The sequence below is a fragment of the Cuculus canorus genome, chromosome 13 (genome assembly GCF_017976375.1).
Source record: "Cuculus canorus isolate bCucCan1 chromosome 13, bCucCan1.pri, whole genome shotgun sequence".
NCBI lineage: Eukaryota > Metazoa > Chordata > Aves > Cuculiformes > Cuculidae > Cuculus > Cuculus canorus.
In genome coordinates, this window is record NC_071413.1 from 6,437,848 (window position 1) to 6,453,055 (window position 15,208).

Consider the following 15,208-nt stretch of genomic DNA (forward strand, 5'->3'; position numbering starts at 1 on the left):
CCTGAGAGATGCAGGGCTGTGTCTGGGGGATGTGGAGCTGTGTCTGGGGGCATGGGGCCAGTTTCCAGGGGGTGCAGGGCTGTGCCTGGGGGATGCAGGGCTGTGCTAAGGGCACGTGAGGCTGATCCCTGGGGGTGCAGGGTAGTGCTCAGGGTGCTGCAGCCCCCTGGGATGCTACATGGATGCATGGCACTGCGGGCAGCCTAGTGCCCTGCTCTCTAGGGGGGCACCTAGGCATTCAATGGGAACTGCGGGCGCGGGTGCAAAGCCCAGGGGTGCCCGAGCCAGGGCGGCATGGCGGGTTGGCTTCCCAGCTGTTCTGGTAATGAATTTACATGAGCCGAGCGTGTCGACAAGGCGGCAGTCAATGGCTGAGAGCACCGGAGTTAATAAATGCTTGTATAATGAGGGCAGAGGGGAGCGTGCGCCGCCGTGCCGGCCGCCTCTCCTGGGGCCGGGGGGCAAAGATTAATCAACGCTGAGTGGCACTCGCAGCCCCCCCATCTCAGCTCCTGCGGCGCCCGCTGCTCTGCCCATCGACCCTCTGCTGCGGGATGCTCTGGAGTGTCCAGCATCACTGGAGCCTCCAGCTGCCTCCAGCCCTGCTGGGAGCTGGGGGGCTGCCCCTCAGCACCCACCCCACCCCCTCACACACCTGCTTACCCACCTGTGAGCAGGGCTAATTTTAGGCTGGTGTTAATGAAGCTGCTTGTTAGAAAGTCTATTTTAAGGGCCCTGACATCAGCAGTTGCTGTTTTGGGAGGTGGAGAGCCCTGGAGCTGCTGGCCATGACAGCCAAGGAGGGCACGGAATGGGCACGGGGTGCACTGTGTCCTCCCAATCAGCGGCACCCGAACCCCCACACTTGGAGGCTGCTGTGCGCTGTAACATCTCTGTGCTTTGGGATACAACGAAGGGGATGTGGGAGTGCCACGCTGAGGATTTGAGGGTGCAGTGCTAGGGATTTGTGGGTGCTGCGGTGGGGGCTTGGGCGTGCAATGATGGTAACCCAGGGATGCAATATAGGGGATATGAAGGGCAGCAGTGGGGATTTGGGGGTGCAATGATGGCAAGTAGGGGTGTGGTGGTGGTTCTTGGGGTTTTGGCAGCACGATGTGAGTCAGGGGGCTTCTCCCTTCCACATCACCTCCATTAGGATGCCGGAGTCCCCCTTGTCCCCCTGAAACACCCTCTCCTTCCCCATAGGGCTCTGCCAGGCCTCCCCATTGCCGTTATCTGGGAGTGACCTAGCTTGTGGGATTGGTGGGGCTGTGGGATGCTGGCAGCAGCTGCTGGCTCTTGTGTCACCTTGTTTTCCATGGGTGAGCAGCCCAGGCACGCTCGCTTTGTTAAATGAACTGCAGCCCTGTAAGCACGTGGGGCTCTCACCTGCCTGCTCACTTCTCCCCCATTGCATGAACTCAGGGTATATTTTGGGGGCATGGGGCTGAGCCAGTGAGAAGGTTTTGCTTGTCCTGCTGGCTGCTTCTGCTCCTGGGGGGGGATTTGGGGATCTGCTATCCCCCCTCCCTTCCATCCCTGTGTCTCTGTCTTATGAGGGTTGCTCTTGTTCACAGGCATGAGCCATGAGCCGAAGTCACCGTCCCTAGGAATGCTCTCCACCGCCACCCGCACCACCGCCACTGTCAGCCCTCTCACCCCCTCGCCGCTCAACGGCTCCATCGTCCCCAATGGCAGCCCGGCAGCCAGCAGCACTTTGTCCGTCCAGGCAGCACCTTCCTCCAGCTTCGCCGCCGCTCTCCGCAAGCTCGCCAAGCAAGCCGAGGAGCCCAGAGGTAGGGGACAATGATGGGGACGGGGACATGGGCTTGGGGATGCTGAGCGTCAGTGCCATTCCTTGCTGCCGCCACCTGGGAGCCAGAGGATGGCGTTTTCTCGCCATTTCCTGAGCTAATGTCTTTCCCCGGCGTCATGTCTCGAGGGGGCAGTTTAGAAATTCAATTCAGCTGGAGTAATCCAAATGCCGTATCACTTGCTGTACTCTGTAAGAAAGCCTGGGAGAGCACAGCGTGGGGGGACCTGTCCCTCCAGCCCTTCTCCCTCCCACCACGCTTCGCTGAAATGCTCTATTTTCCTGGAGGCTTCTCGAATCCATTCCTTCCTCAGCTGAACTGCCCAGCAAAACAGCAAATTTGGTCACCCCTGTGATGTCCCTGTGCCTCATCACGCTGTGATAGCCTGGCCACCACATTCATCTGTGATTCTGTGATTCTGTGATCATCATCGTACCCCCCTCTCCTTTTGAGTGTGGGAGTGCAGCTTATGATGGTGGTTGTGAGCTGCTCCTTTGGTGATGGAGCGCCCCAAAATCCCTGCTGCTGTGGGAACATGTCCTGCAGAAACTGCTGGGGCTGACCCACACGTGCAGGAAGAGGCAGCATGTCCCTGGGTTTCGAAGTGCTTCACCAGGAAACTCTGGCATCATTGCTTTGCAAAGGAATAGTGTTTATCCCTAGTATTTCTACCAGTGGGTGCTCTCTGCTGGGTCGCTGCCCACCACTTGGGCACTTCGATGCCTGGGAAGGATGCCTGACCCTTTGCAAGGCATTTTTTAGCAAGGCCCTGTTTGGAAGACGCTTTTGGCAAGACACTTTTTGCAAGGTGTTTTTGGAAGACCCTCTTTGCAGGACCTGTCCTGCAAAGCTCTTTTTGGAGGATCCTTTCTGCAAGACCCTTTTGCAAGCTCCATCAGCAAGACTCTCCTTGCCCTACCAGCCGCAAAATGCCCCAACACAGCCATAACCCAAAGCCTGTGGCGTTGGCTGCTTCCGAGGAAGCACATGGAGATGCCAGGTCTCTGTGACACCGAGGGGACCTGGTCTTAGTGATACTTCAGTCTTTCTGGGATCTCCTGGCACTCCCCAGCTGCCTGCTCCAGAGCCTGTCAGCATCCTTTGGGAGGGTCAGTTAGATTTGAGGGGGTTATTTTACCTTTTCTCCCTCCTGCACTTCATGGCTCGACATCAGCGGGTTTTGGAATTGATTTCTGGTGCTGGAGAGAAGAAACCATGTTCCCTTTGGATTTCCCCTTAATTACCACATGGGTTTTTTTGCAAAAAGTCTCCTCCTCACCTATTTGGGTGCCCAACACGGCTCATCCCATAGGTTTTCTGTAGGGATGGGTTTGTGTGCATGTGGGGAAGAGAGTTTCTTTCCTTGCTGTTGTTTTTAGCCCCAGGAAATGAATTACTTTGCTCCCAAATCCTCACCCCACTTCCCTTCCCACAACAGGAGGTGCTCTGCTGTGGCATTGGGTGATGCTGACCAGGTCCACTCAGGACTGGCAGTGTTTTTTCCAGCTTTAGGGACTGGTGATGAGTTCGCTGCCATGGGTGCCGGTGGCTGTACCGCAGCCGGGGTCTTGGGAGAGATGTCCCGCTCCCTCACAGCAACCATGGCTGCAGGGACTCATCCCAACCAACTCCATCCCAGCCAAACCCCAGGAAGCCACTAAAGCCATTGCCTGTCCGGGATCTCCTGCATCCCATCCTACCCTGGGCTCTGTGCAGGGTGGGTTTTATTCCCCCCCCCTCCCCTTTCTTTCTTCCTCTCCCTCCTCCTTCAGGGTCTCAGCTGTTAATTACATTTGCCTGTCAGCCTGGGCTGCTAATCTGCTATCGCCGAGCGGAAAGCGGGAGGTCAGAAAACAAAGGTGACACCATCACACTGTGCCTCTTGTCATCTCCAATCCAGATTAGTTTCATTGACTAACTCCTGGCTGAATACCACCAGTTAATTATAACGATCACAAACCCTCCCGTTTAAAGCCACACAGCGAGAATTAAGGTTCTGAAGTAAGACTTTAGCTTCATTAATTGCCGGGCTCATTGTGATGGTATTGATTGTTAACGCTATCGCGTGGTGAGTAATGGCTTCCCAGCTCAGAGGGGATTAGGCTGCTAATTGTTGTTGGCCTTGCGCTGACAAGATAGACTTCAGTGGGTGTCAAATCCGTATCGGCGGCCTCCTTTGTCGCGGGCAGCCTTTCTCTTTCCGTGAGTCTTGCCGCTCTTGAAATGAAAGTGATTCGGAGCGACTCGGGAATAATTAATAAGGCAGGGCGGCCGGCAGTGGGCTGCTCCGCTTCGCCTCTGCTCCGACAAGCATCCTTCCCACTGCCGGGGGATGCCTGCGCTTCCCTGCGGCATTCTTGGCCCCGCTGTGTCCCAGCTTCCTCCTGATATTACCCTGGCGCTCGGGGTAAGCGTGGTGAGGAGCATGAAGGATGTACGGGGATGGAGATGGTTTGCAGGGCAAGGAGCTGCCTTGCACGCTCAGGGGAGCCAGTTTGTGTGGTCACAGGGCAAGGAGCCAGCTTGCACGCTTGAGGGAGCTGACCTGCACACTTGAAGGGCAAAGACACACCTTGTACACACAGGGGAGCCGGCCTTCACGCTCGGGGGACACAGGGCAACGAACTGACTTGTACGCGCAGCGGAGGCAGGTTGCAGGATGAGGGGCTGGCTTGCACACTCCGGGCAGACAAGGCTAGGATGGAAAGCATCATCACCTCTCAGCCAGCATCCTGCAGTGACCGCAAGCCAGCCCTTGGTGGCCAGCAGCTGCTCCCTGCAGGCATGTCAGAAACCTTCCCTTGACCCAGAGTCTAGGCTGGTGGGAGTAAGGTGTTAGGGAGTAGGAGCATCTCAAGCTTCCCGGCTGGGTTTTAGGAGCAGGCAGTGTGCTGCGGAGCAGATGCTGGGTGCCACGTGCCCTAGTTAACGTTGAATTTGTATTTCTGCTCCAGCTCTGCTTTTCTACCCACTTTGCACTCTCCGCTTTAATTACATTTTTATTTTTCCCTTGGAAATATCACCAGCATTCCCAGGGTGGGTATCATTTAAAATACAGATGTATTATGCAAATAAAGCCTTGCCCAAGGGTTACGTGGAGTGACTCCTTCATCCCAGCATCTCAGATTGCCCCAGCTTGTGCATGGCAACTTTTGCAGCCAGACTAAGGAGGCTGTGGCTTTGGCTTCAGAAGATGCGGCTCTTCAGGGCTGGCATCACATCAGTGTCGCTGTGCCAAGGCGAGCAGCGCAGGCAGGGCTTGCTGTGCCCATGAAGGGCTCTATGAGCTGGGGAGGGGTGGCAGTTGCTATTAGAAGGGAGCAAGAGGGTACCCATCTCAGCTTGTAGGGCAAAGTCTTTTAGCACCAGAGGGAACTGCCCTTGGGACAGGGCTCCCTGGGACTCCCAGTATGGGAGAATGGGGATCTGAAGGGATGCTGACTGCCCTGCGTGCCTCCCCATCCCTAGTCCCTGCGGTGGGTCATCCCACCAGGGATAGCGTCAGTTTGTTTGGAGGGTTCTTTCAGCTGGTTAATGGCTGTGCTTTCCCCACTTATTTCGATTTTTAATTTAATTTCAGGGTCCTCAATTAGCAGTGAGTCATCCCCAGTCTCCTCGCCGGCCACCAACCACAGCTCTCCTGCCAGCACACCCAAGCGTGGCCCCATGGGCCCCATCATTGTGCCCCCAGGGGGGCACAGCGTGCCCAGCACGCCGCCTGTCGTCACCATCGCCCCTACGAAGACTGTCAATGGGGTCTGGAGGAGTGAGAGCAGACAGGTACGGCTGTGTTTGGGGGGTGCCCGGCCCCCGCAAAGGATGGAGGGGTGGGGGGTTGCGCCATTGCACGGCACTGTTTGTGCCATCCATGGTCCAAGGTGCCAGGAGCTGCACTCCACGCTGCTCCCGAGGGAGCACAAGGCTGCACCCCACTTTGTCCCTTCTCTGTGCCATCGTCCTCAGGCTGCCATCCAGAGGGGAGTGCGAGGAAGAAGTGTGTGGTGGGGGGGGGGTGGCTAATTAAGAAGCATCGTTAGTGGTTCCTCTCTCCTCCGCATGCTACAAGCAGATTCCCGGGGGGATTATGCCACTTGGAAAGACTAATTAAACCACAAAGCAGAGAGGCGATGATGAGAAACGCCAAGGGCGGGGGGAGAAAAATAAATTGAACCGCAATCCCCAGGCGCTGGGAGGAGTGCAGGGGGTGTCCGGGTGCTCCCCACCACCATGTGTGTCCCCCCCCATGTCACCTCCTCCCCAGTGACCCCCGCAGCATGGAGGTTAACCGAGCGTGGGTTATTGTCTGGCAGAGCTGTGCTCGCAGCGTGACGCCCCGAGACGGGGAGGTAATTAGAGCAGAGCCTGGCACGCACAATAAGCCTTAATGCAGGCAGCAGAGGCAGCGGGGCTGGGGGGGGACGGGACATGGATGCCCTTTGTGCTGGCCATGGTGACCTTGAGACCATCCCTGACAGCCAGGGACCTGCGACCTGCTCCAGAGGGGCTGGGAAAGGATGGGAATGAGATGCGCGGTGGGGGGATGTCTCTCTTTCCTCCTCCTCCTGCCGTTGACTGGAGAAGATGTAATGAAAAATAATCATTTTTAAACCAGCCTTGCCTTGCTGGAGGTCACCCCCCTACTTAGCAGACCCTGTAGGGTCCCTGTCCCTTGTCACCCCAATGGATGCCCCCTTTGTCCCTCCCCAGCTGGTGCAGGTGCAAGGAGGGAGCAACCTTCATCCGGGTGCTGGGAATAGGGAGTCGATGAAAGATGGGCAAGGCCCCACAGCAGGGCAGGGGCGCTTATGCCAGCCTTATGCTTGTGCCACGGATGGAGGGGTGCCAGGCTGGCCCTTGTTTTATGGCCGTTATCAAAGGCCTGCTGGATTTCTGCTGGCTGGGTCTGTATCCTCCTTGGATGATTAATAACTCTGGAGAACAAAGCAGCCCATAAATCTCCAAGCAGATAATGTGTCCTGCCATCAGCACTGCCTCAGTTCCAGCACCCACTCTCCCGCGGGTACTCCTGGGTTAGCCCCCCTTGGACCATCACAGCCTTCCAGCCTGCCCTTTGACAGCAGGGATGCAGGAAGATGCTTCAGCAGATGCATCCTCCCCGAGGTACAGGTGTTATCTGCACCTGCGGGCACACTGGGGCCCTGCCAAGTGTTATGGAGTGGGGAGACAGCAGGGATCTCCCTCGTGGGGTCCCCGCCATGCCCTAATGCCTGATGTTTCTGCCTCTTTGCCTTCCAGCAAGAAGCAGGGTCGCGAGGCAGCAGCAGCAGCAGTGGCCGGGAGCGCCTCATCTCGGAGCCCCCCCTCACGCAGGAGAAAGCGGGGGCTCCTGCTGTCCCTTCCCACCTCCTGGGGACACCCTACTCCTTTGGGCTGCCCCCCAGCTCCGTGGTCCAGGACTCCCGCTTCCCACCTCTCAAGTGAGTCTGTCAGCGATGACTGGGGGGGTTGGAGGATGCAGATGTCCCCTGCGAAGCCTGGTCCCAGGACGTGTCGGGGGGGGGTTGACATCTCTCCAAGGGGACAGGGTGGGGTGGTGACCATCTCCATGCCGCCTTCCAGCCTGCAGCGGCCGGTCCACCACGTGGTGCCTCCCAGCGCCGTCACTGAGGATTACCTGCGCAGCTTCCGTCCCTACCACACTGCTGAGGACCTCCGCATGTCCTCCCTGCCGCCCCTCGGCCTGGATCCAGCCACCGCCGCTGCTTACTACCACCCCAGCTACCTGACGCATCACCCCTTCCCGCACCCCGCCTTCAGGTGAGCATCGCGAGCTCTGCCCTGGGGTCTCCAGGGAATCCCGGTGGCCGGAGAACCAGCTCTAGGGGCTGGGGAGGTGGGAGCCTGATCCAAAGAGGACGGTTGGGCTGCACTGAGGGCATTTTGGGACTCTCCAAACCCCTCTCCCAGCAGAAGGCAGCCACCATCCAGCCTGAGATTGCTCCAGGGGGTGAGAATTGGTGGTTTCTTTCCCCCTCGGAGTGGCACATCCCACTGAGCATCCCTGTCTTAACAGGATGGACGAGTCGTACTGCCTGTCAGCACTGCGGTCACCCTTCTACCCACTGCCGGCGCCAGGCTCACTGCCACCCCTGCACCCCTCGGCCATGCACCTGCACCTCTCAGGGGTACGGTACCCCCCTGAGCTCTCACACTCCTCCCTCTCCGCCCTGCAGTCCGAGCGCATCTCCAGCCTTGCCGCCGAGAGGTACGATGGGATGATGACCTGGGGGGGGACACGGACAGGGCTCCCCAGCTGATGCTAAAAAGCATCTGGGGTTATTTGGTGTTGATTTTTTTGGGGGGGCTTCTCTTTTCAGGCTGCAAATGGATGAGGAGCTGCGGCAGAGGGAACGGGAGCGCGAGCGGGAGCGGGAGAAGGAGCGGGAGCGAGAAGCTGACCGGGAGAGGGAGAAGGAGCGGGAACGGGAGCGGGAACGCGAGAAGGAGCTGGAGCGAGAACGGGAGAAGGAACGGGAACGAGAGCTGGAGAGGCAACGCGAGCGTGCCAGGGAGAAGGAGCTGAGCATGGTGAAAGCCATGGAAGGGGCCTTCCTCCCTGTAGCCGAGCTGCACGGGCTGCGGGGGCACCTGGCTGAGGAGCGGGGCAAGCCAGTGGAGTCACTGGCACCCAGCAGACCAGGTACTGTCCCCATGGGTGACGCTGGGGGGGCTGCCGCCTTCAGTACAGCTTGGCACTGTTCCCTTTCCCCTCCAGATGGTGAAGTTGAGGGAGTCAGTTGCCCTGGGAGGTGGCTCAGGACAGAGCTGGGCTCTCCTGGCTGCCAGCTCGCTTTGCCAAAAGCCCAGCTGCCGCAGCTCTTGGAGAGGCAGTGCGGTGCCTGTGCCATCTGACAGAGCCCAGGGCGGCACCGTGCCCGGTGTCTCGGCACGCCTGGCGGCTGGGCTGGCAGCAAGCAGCAACCCCCATGCTGGGCGGGTAGAGGAGCGCTGTGTTCTGGCTGACGGCTGCCCTGCATCTCTGGGTGCGACCCACCCACAGGGATGCTCGGGGACACCCTGCACACCCCAGAATATCCGATAGCCAACAGATGGACATGGGAAGCCCCTGCTTTTCCATGCCCTGACTCTCTTGCACCCCCTTTCTACCTCAGAGAAACTCAAGGACTCAGTGCTGCCGACGCCAAAGCCCATCCAGCACTCGCTGCACCAGCCGCCGGCCTCCCACCACCCCGTGCCCAGCCTCATCCCCAACCACAACGTGTTCCCGCTGCCAGGGAGCAGCGCAGCCACGGCACTACTCATCCACCGCACCAACGAGGAGGAGAAGTGGCTGGCCAGGCAGCGCCGGCTGCGTCAGGAGAAGGAAGATCGGCAATCCCAGGTCTCAGAGTTTCGGCAGCAAGTGCTCGAGCAGCACCTTGACATGGGCCGTGCCCCAAGCCAACCTGAGCCCGAGCATCGGCCCGAGCACCCCAGGTAGGGATGATGCCAAGAAGGGATGATTCCTCCTAAAACCTAGTTGTGGGTTCCCATGTTATAATATCAATATTATAACTGTTATAACAGCCATCCCTGTTATAATATCAATAGGAGTTTTTGTCCCGCTGCCCCGTTTGCACCCCCCTGTTAGCTGGCTCCAGCCCCTGTTAGGTAGCCAGCATCCCACAACCGTGTCCCTCACTCCTTGCACATCCCTGCGAGCAGAAGCTGCTGTGCTCAGCCGGTGCCAGCAGGTCCCCATCGTGCGGTGCCAGCCAGGCCGGCTGCGCTGGCAGTGCCGGGCGTTGCCGGTGCCTGACATCTGCGCGGCAGCAGGCGATGAGCCCAGGAGGTGGCTGGGGGCCAGCGGCGAGCGGCCAGGTGCTGCCCAGGCACCCGGCACTGCTAATTGCAGCTTCCCGCAGTGCAATGGACCCAGGCAGTGGCGTGCTTCATGTGGGGAGGGCACCCACCGCAAACCCAGGTGGTTGTTGGGGGAAGAGGAGCATGCGTGAGCCCCCTGATTGACAGGGGCTTGCTCACCCCCACTGCTGAGTGCTTAAGCAGCGCAGGCTCATCCAGCCGGCTCTGCCGCCAGCTCCCTTTGTTATTTTTGGGTATCCAGAGGATTAGTGCGGCTCATCGAGGATAATAAGGAACAGATCACCAGGCGGCACAAAGGCGAGTGCCTGCCACAGGCTCCCTTCCCTGTCTGCTTCTCCTGCTCCAAATCAAGGAGGAGAGAGCAAGGTCATCCCAAACCACCTGCAGCTGATGGGACCCATCCTCATCTCCATCCCCATCCTCATCCCTGTTGTCATCTCCACCGCTGTCCTGGCGCTGCCTGCATCCAGCTGGGAGGCAGAGGGACTGCTCCCTGGGAGGGCAGGTGGTGCTTCCCCCCAGCAGTGGTGCTGTGCTGCGGCGGCGCGTGGTGGCGCTGAGCTGCACTCGCTGCTCCATGTGTAGAGGTCTGGGGCGCTGGACCGGAAAAGCGTTAAATGCACAGCTTGGGCGCATGAAATATTTATCCTGCTAACGGGCTGGTTCCATCCCTGGCTGTCAGAGGAAGGTTGCACCAGGGCGCTGCCCTTGCTGTGTGGAGGGCAGAGCTGTGCCAGGCCCGGTGCCTCTCTTGGCCCCATAGTGGGTCAAGCTTGGGATCTGCCACCTGATGCCCCAGGGATGCAGCCACATCCCTGTTCAGCCCACTCAGGAGCAGACATAACTCCGATCCCTGTCCCTTGGGGTGATGGTACAGGAGGGGACGAATGTGGCAGCCCCACAAGCACAAACACCTCTGAGTGGCTCTAACTGGTGCGTTTCTCCCCAAAAAACAGCCTGGTACCAGGGTGCAGCCGGCTCTCCAGCAGCAGTGTCAGCCTCTCACCTCTCTGATCCTCTCCTCTCCCCACAGGTCGGGATCAAGCCGCCACGAACCGAGTGGCCGGGAGCTGAGTCAGCACTTTGGCGGGCCCCCGCCGCTCATCTCCCCCAAGCCGCAGCACCACCCCGTCACCACGTCCCTCTGGAACCCTGTCTCACTGATGGAGAGCCCTCCCGAGCCCCCACGGCGCCTCCCTGAGCCCCATGCCCTCCACAGCCACCCAGCCCCCTTCGAGCCCAGCCGACAGGGCATCCCGCTCGTGAAGGTGGAGAGGGTCTTCTGCCCCGAGAAGCCAGAGGAAGGGATGAGGAAGAGGGATGCTCTGGAGAAATACCCCCCAGGACGGGAGCCTGGCGCCCCAGAACACGGGAGCTTCACCCATGCGCCTTTCCTTGCTGAGCTGGAGAAATCCACACAGAGCATCCTGAGCCAGCAAAGACCCCCAACTACCCCCTTTGCCGAGGCCACCAAGCCCAGCTCGCCCTACCGGCCCCCCCTGCCCCGCGCCCAAGATCCCATGTACATCTACGATGAGTTCGTGCAGCAGCACCGCAGGCTGGTCAGCAAACTCGACCTGGAGGAGCGCCGGCGGCGGGAAGCTCGTGAGAAAGGTGAGGTGCTGGGTTGGCATCGTGCTGGGGACGCTCCCACATGCACCAGGACCTGGGGGGTGTTGCCAGCCAGTGGGTCCCCAAGGGATGCCGGCAGCTCGCGATGCAAATGCTCCTGCAAGCTGAGCGGCTCGGTAAATCCTCCGCTCTAGACATGCCCAATTAATAAATGATGAACTGAGGCTAATAAGTGGGCTTTAAATATTAATGGAACTGTGCGAGTGGGGATAGGAACAGCGGTGAAGAGGAGACGGAGCACTTGGGGGGGCAGGTGTTGCCATTCCCCCTCCAGCGGGGCGGGGAGGGCTCAGCCGCAGCCTTCCCTCTGGCTGTGTTCTATTGGGATAATGCTGAGCCCCTCTCCCAAAGCCATGAGTGGGGATGCAGGGGTGGGCAGTGCCCTCCAGGAGGAGGGGGCACAGGGCTTTGTTGGGTTACACCCCCATCCAGCTGGGACCCACACTGGAATCCCACCACTCTACCCCTCGGCACCCTGCCGTACTCCTATCCCCAGCGGGGTCCCAGCAGATTCCATGGCATCCCAACAGGTCCTTAGGGTCTCCGTGGGGTCCCCAAGGTCTCCCCAGTCTCATGCCAGTCTCTCCCCATCCCCAGGTTACTACTATGACCTGGACGACTCGTGTGACGACAGCGATGAGGAGGAGGTGCGGGCCCATCTCCGCTGTGTGGCTGAGCAGCCCCCGCTGAAGCTGGACACGTCCTCCGAGGTACAGCTGCCGTTCACCATTCCTTGTTCACCGCTCCCTTGCGACAACAGCTTCTCTTTGGGCACCAGCTCTCAGGGCTGCAGTACAGCCACTGTCCCCATCTGGCTGCAGAGAGCCAGGGATTAGGGATATGGATGGGATTGGAGGTGGGGATGGGGATGGAAATGGGAATAAGGATGAAGATGGGGAGGTGGGAATGAGGATAGGGACAAGCGGACTGGTCTGGGACTGACCCTGCTCTACTCTCCCCAGAAGCTGGAGTTCCTGCAGCTCTTCGGCCTCACCACACAGCAGCAGAAGGAGGAATTGCTGAGCCAGAAACGGCGCAAACGCCGGCGGATGCTGCGGGAGAGGAGCCCCTCACCGCCAATGGTGCAGAACAAACGCCGCACGCCCTCCCCGCGCCTCCCACTCTCCACTCGCTACAGCCCCGATGAGATGAACAACAGCCCCAACTTCGAGGAGAAGAAGCGCTTCCTCACCATCTTCAACCTCACACACATCAGCGCCGAGAAGAGGAAAGGTAACAGCCATGCCCCATGCACGCTTGGGGTTGGCCCCAGCTGACGGGTCCCCACTCCCTGTTTTGGGGGGTGCCATGGGGGGGGAGCACCTGGTGCCGTGAGCTTGCTCTGCTGAGCAGAGGCTACACTAAACCACAGCTTCCCATGCCGCAGACAATGAGAAGCTGGTGGAGATGCTCCAGGCTATGAAGCAGAAGACCACGCCAGCCACCGTGGTGGTGAAGAGCTCCCCGCGGGACAGCCCCAGCGGTCTCCCCACCGGTAAGTACTCCTGGCCCTTCCCTGGCTCTTGGTCAGCCATACCCTGCTGGGTGGGACGAGCAGTATGGCTTGACGTTGTGGGGGACACGGAGCCCCACCAGCACCTGACTCTGCTTCTCCTCTGCCCAAAGAGCCGCCGGTGCCACCACTTCTGCTGGATTTGGATAAACCCACGGGTATTGCTGTCTCTGTGCCGGAGGTGCAGAAGACAGCAGAACCCAGCCGGTTAGACCAGCTGAGACCCCAGGAGCTACCGAGGGCTAAGGAATCGGCCACTGTGCCAGCAGAGAAGCCCCGGCTGAATGATGGGCATCCTGGGAAGAAGGCACTGAGCATCCTCAGCTACGTCAGGGGTCCCCTCCCCAAGGACATCCCAGTGCCACTGTCCCATAGCATGAACGGCAAGAGCAAGCCCTGGGAGCCCTTCATCGCTGAGGAGTTCGCCCATCAATTCCACGAGTCGGTGCTGCAGTCCACCCAGAAGGCATTGCAGAAGCACAAAGGTACCGGCAGGGATGTGGGGAGCAGGCTGGGTACCCACTGGGGTGGCACCCCTGTCGGGTAGGATACTCCCTCGTCCCTCCAGCAAGGTCTGGCACCACAAAGGGCACAACACCACTGGCAGCTTCATTGCTGGAGCATCCCAGGTGCTCATCAGTGGAGATAAATATAAGGCACTTGGATCATATGGCTCCATCCCCTGCAAACTCATTCCTTTCAATGAGCAAGGAAAAGCAAGTTACTTCATTGCACGGGGGCAATGGAAACCCACTGAAAATGCTGCAGCCCCCCAAAAAGGTTCTGGGAGGGAGGGGAATTAATACCGTGAGGGGAGAAAATCTCTCGATGCAGCTCCAGGGAGGGCAGCACTAGGGTGGGGGATGCCAAGGGCAGGCGGGGGACACGAGGGGCAGTCAGGGGGCTGACGCTCGGTGCCTGCAGGTGGGACGGCGGAGCAGAACCACAAGCTCGACGCCTCCATCCACTACAACATCCCCGAGCTGCAGGCATCCAGCCGCCTGGCCGTCCCCCCGCACAACGGCACGGCTGAGGGGCCGCTGCCCCACCGGGCGCTGCCCCTGCTGCCCCACGACTCAGCCTCTGAGGAAGAGGAGGAAGAAGAGGAGGAAGAGGAGGAGGAATACCCCAGGCCCAAGTGGCAAGGGATCGAGGCAATTTTTGAAGCTTACCAGGAACATATAGAAGGTAAGGAATGGGGGAGGAGAGCATTGGTGCGGGGGAGGGTAAACCCTCACTTTGTGCCTCAGTTTCCCCAAGTGAAACCACCCCATGCATCGACCAGGCGTCTCTGGTTCCCACGGGGATGGGATGGGGAGGTGCTTGAGGCTCTCTGGTGCTGCAGGAGCAGCATGATAGCAACAGGCACTGGTGATAATTGATGTATACATGAAAAATTCATGTATTCACAGCTTCCCAGCATCCTCCCAGCGGGACATGGAGGTTCCCCACGGGCAGTGTAGGGGCCAGGGATGCTCTGAGATATTAGAGGCAGTTGCCACCAGCTAGGCAGAGCCTTGTGTGGGGCTGGCATCCTCTGCAGTAGCACCGTGGTGCTCGGGCATGGTCCTGCACGGAGCTGGAGGAGGCAGTGCTCACCCCACCCTGTCTCCTTTGGGCCTTGCAGAACAAAACCTGGAGCGCCAAGTGCTACAGACCCAGTGCCGGCGGCTGGAGGCGCAGCACTACAGCCTGAGCCTGACGGCAGAGCAGCTTTCGCACAGCATGGCGGTGAGTGCGAGACACCCGACCTCTGTGAGGCACCCCCTTCTCCCAGCGCACCCCCAGACACCTGCAGTGCCCCTTCCCCTGTGGTGCCCCTCTGCTGCTCCATCCCTGCAGTGCCCCCCACCCACTGCACAGGCATCCTGCATCCCCCGCCGGGCATCCAGAAGCGCCTTACAAGGGATCCCATCCCCACACCCCTGGCCCAGAGGCTGCCTGCCCTGACTCTCCGTCTTCTCTCCTTTGCTGCCTGCAGGAATTAAGGACCCAGAAGCAGAAGATGGTTTCGGAGCGTGAGCGCCTGCAGGCCGAGCTGGATCACCTGCGGAAGTGCCTTGCCTTGCCTGCAATGCAGTGGTCTAGGGGTTATTTCAAGGGGTATCCCAGGTGACACTCCTTGGGTTAGGCCGAACATATAGTCTAGAAATAATAATCTATTTTATTACCTTGAATATTTAATATTTTTCACTGGGAGGTTTGAAGCTAAAAAAAAATAAAATTAAAAAAAAAACAAACAAAAAAAATAATAAATAAAATAAAATGGAGAATGTGCCATGCATGAAGCAAAGGAGCACGGGACCCGAGAGCCCACCCGACAGCGAGCAGACCCCGTCCCGTCCCCTCCTGCGCTGCCGGCTCTCTGCAAGCAGCTGCCAGCCCAGCTCAGGCTCTCCTCCCG

General features: G+C 59.3%; 1 protein-coding gene across 5 annotated transcripts in view; it reads left to right on the forward strand.

Moving 5' to 3' along the window:
* GSE1 (Gse1 coiled-coil protein) overlaps window positions 1-14,927 on the forward strand; it is a 100,152-nt gene extending 85,225 nt beyond the window's left edge. For 4 of the 5 annotated variants that reach the window (XM_054078500.1, XM_054078502.1, XM_054078504.1 and 1 more), the window contains 15 exons: window positions 1,578-1,796; window positions 5,395-5,594; window positions 7,071-7,252; window positions 7,395-7,592; window positions 7,849-8,040; window positions 8,153-8,475; window positions 8,948-9,272; window positions 10,693-11,273; window positions 11,889-12,001; window positions 12,254-12,524; window positions 12,664-12,786; window positions 12,918-13,289; window positions 13,729-13,992; window positions 14,432-14,535; window positions 14,786-14,927. In XM_054078500.1, the coding sequence (XP_053934475.1) occupies window positions 1,578-1,796; window positions 5,395-5,594; window positions 7,071-7,252; window positions 7,395-7,592; window positions 7,849-8,040; window positions 8,153-8,475; window positions 8,948-9,272; window positions 10,693-11,273; window positions 11,889-12,001; window positions 12,254-12,524; window positions 12,664-12,786; window positions 12,918-13,289; window positions 13,729-13,992; window positions 14,432-14,535; window positions 14,786-14,920 (3,602 nt within the window). In that variant the 3' untranslated portion in view covers window positions 14,921-14,927. Of the gene's footprint in view, window positions 1-1,577; window positions 1,797-5,394; window positions 5,595-7,070; window positions 7,253-7,394; window positions 7,593-7,848; window positions 8,041-8,152; window positions 8,476-8,947; window positions 9,273-10,692; window positions 11,274-11,888; window positions 12,002-12,253; window positions 12,525-12,663; window positions 12,787-12,917; window positions 13,290-13,728; window positions 13,993-14,431; window positions 14,536-14,785 lie in introns of those variants that run through there. The other variant, XM_054078499.1, reaches the window with a different exon arrangement.
* The last annotated feature ends 281 nt before the right edge of the window (window positions 14,928-15,208 follow it).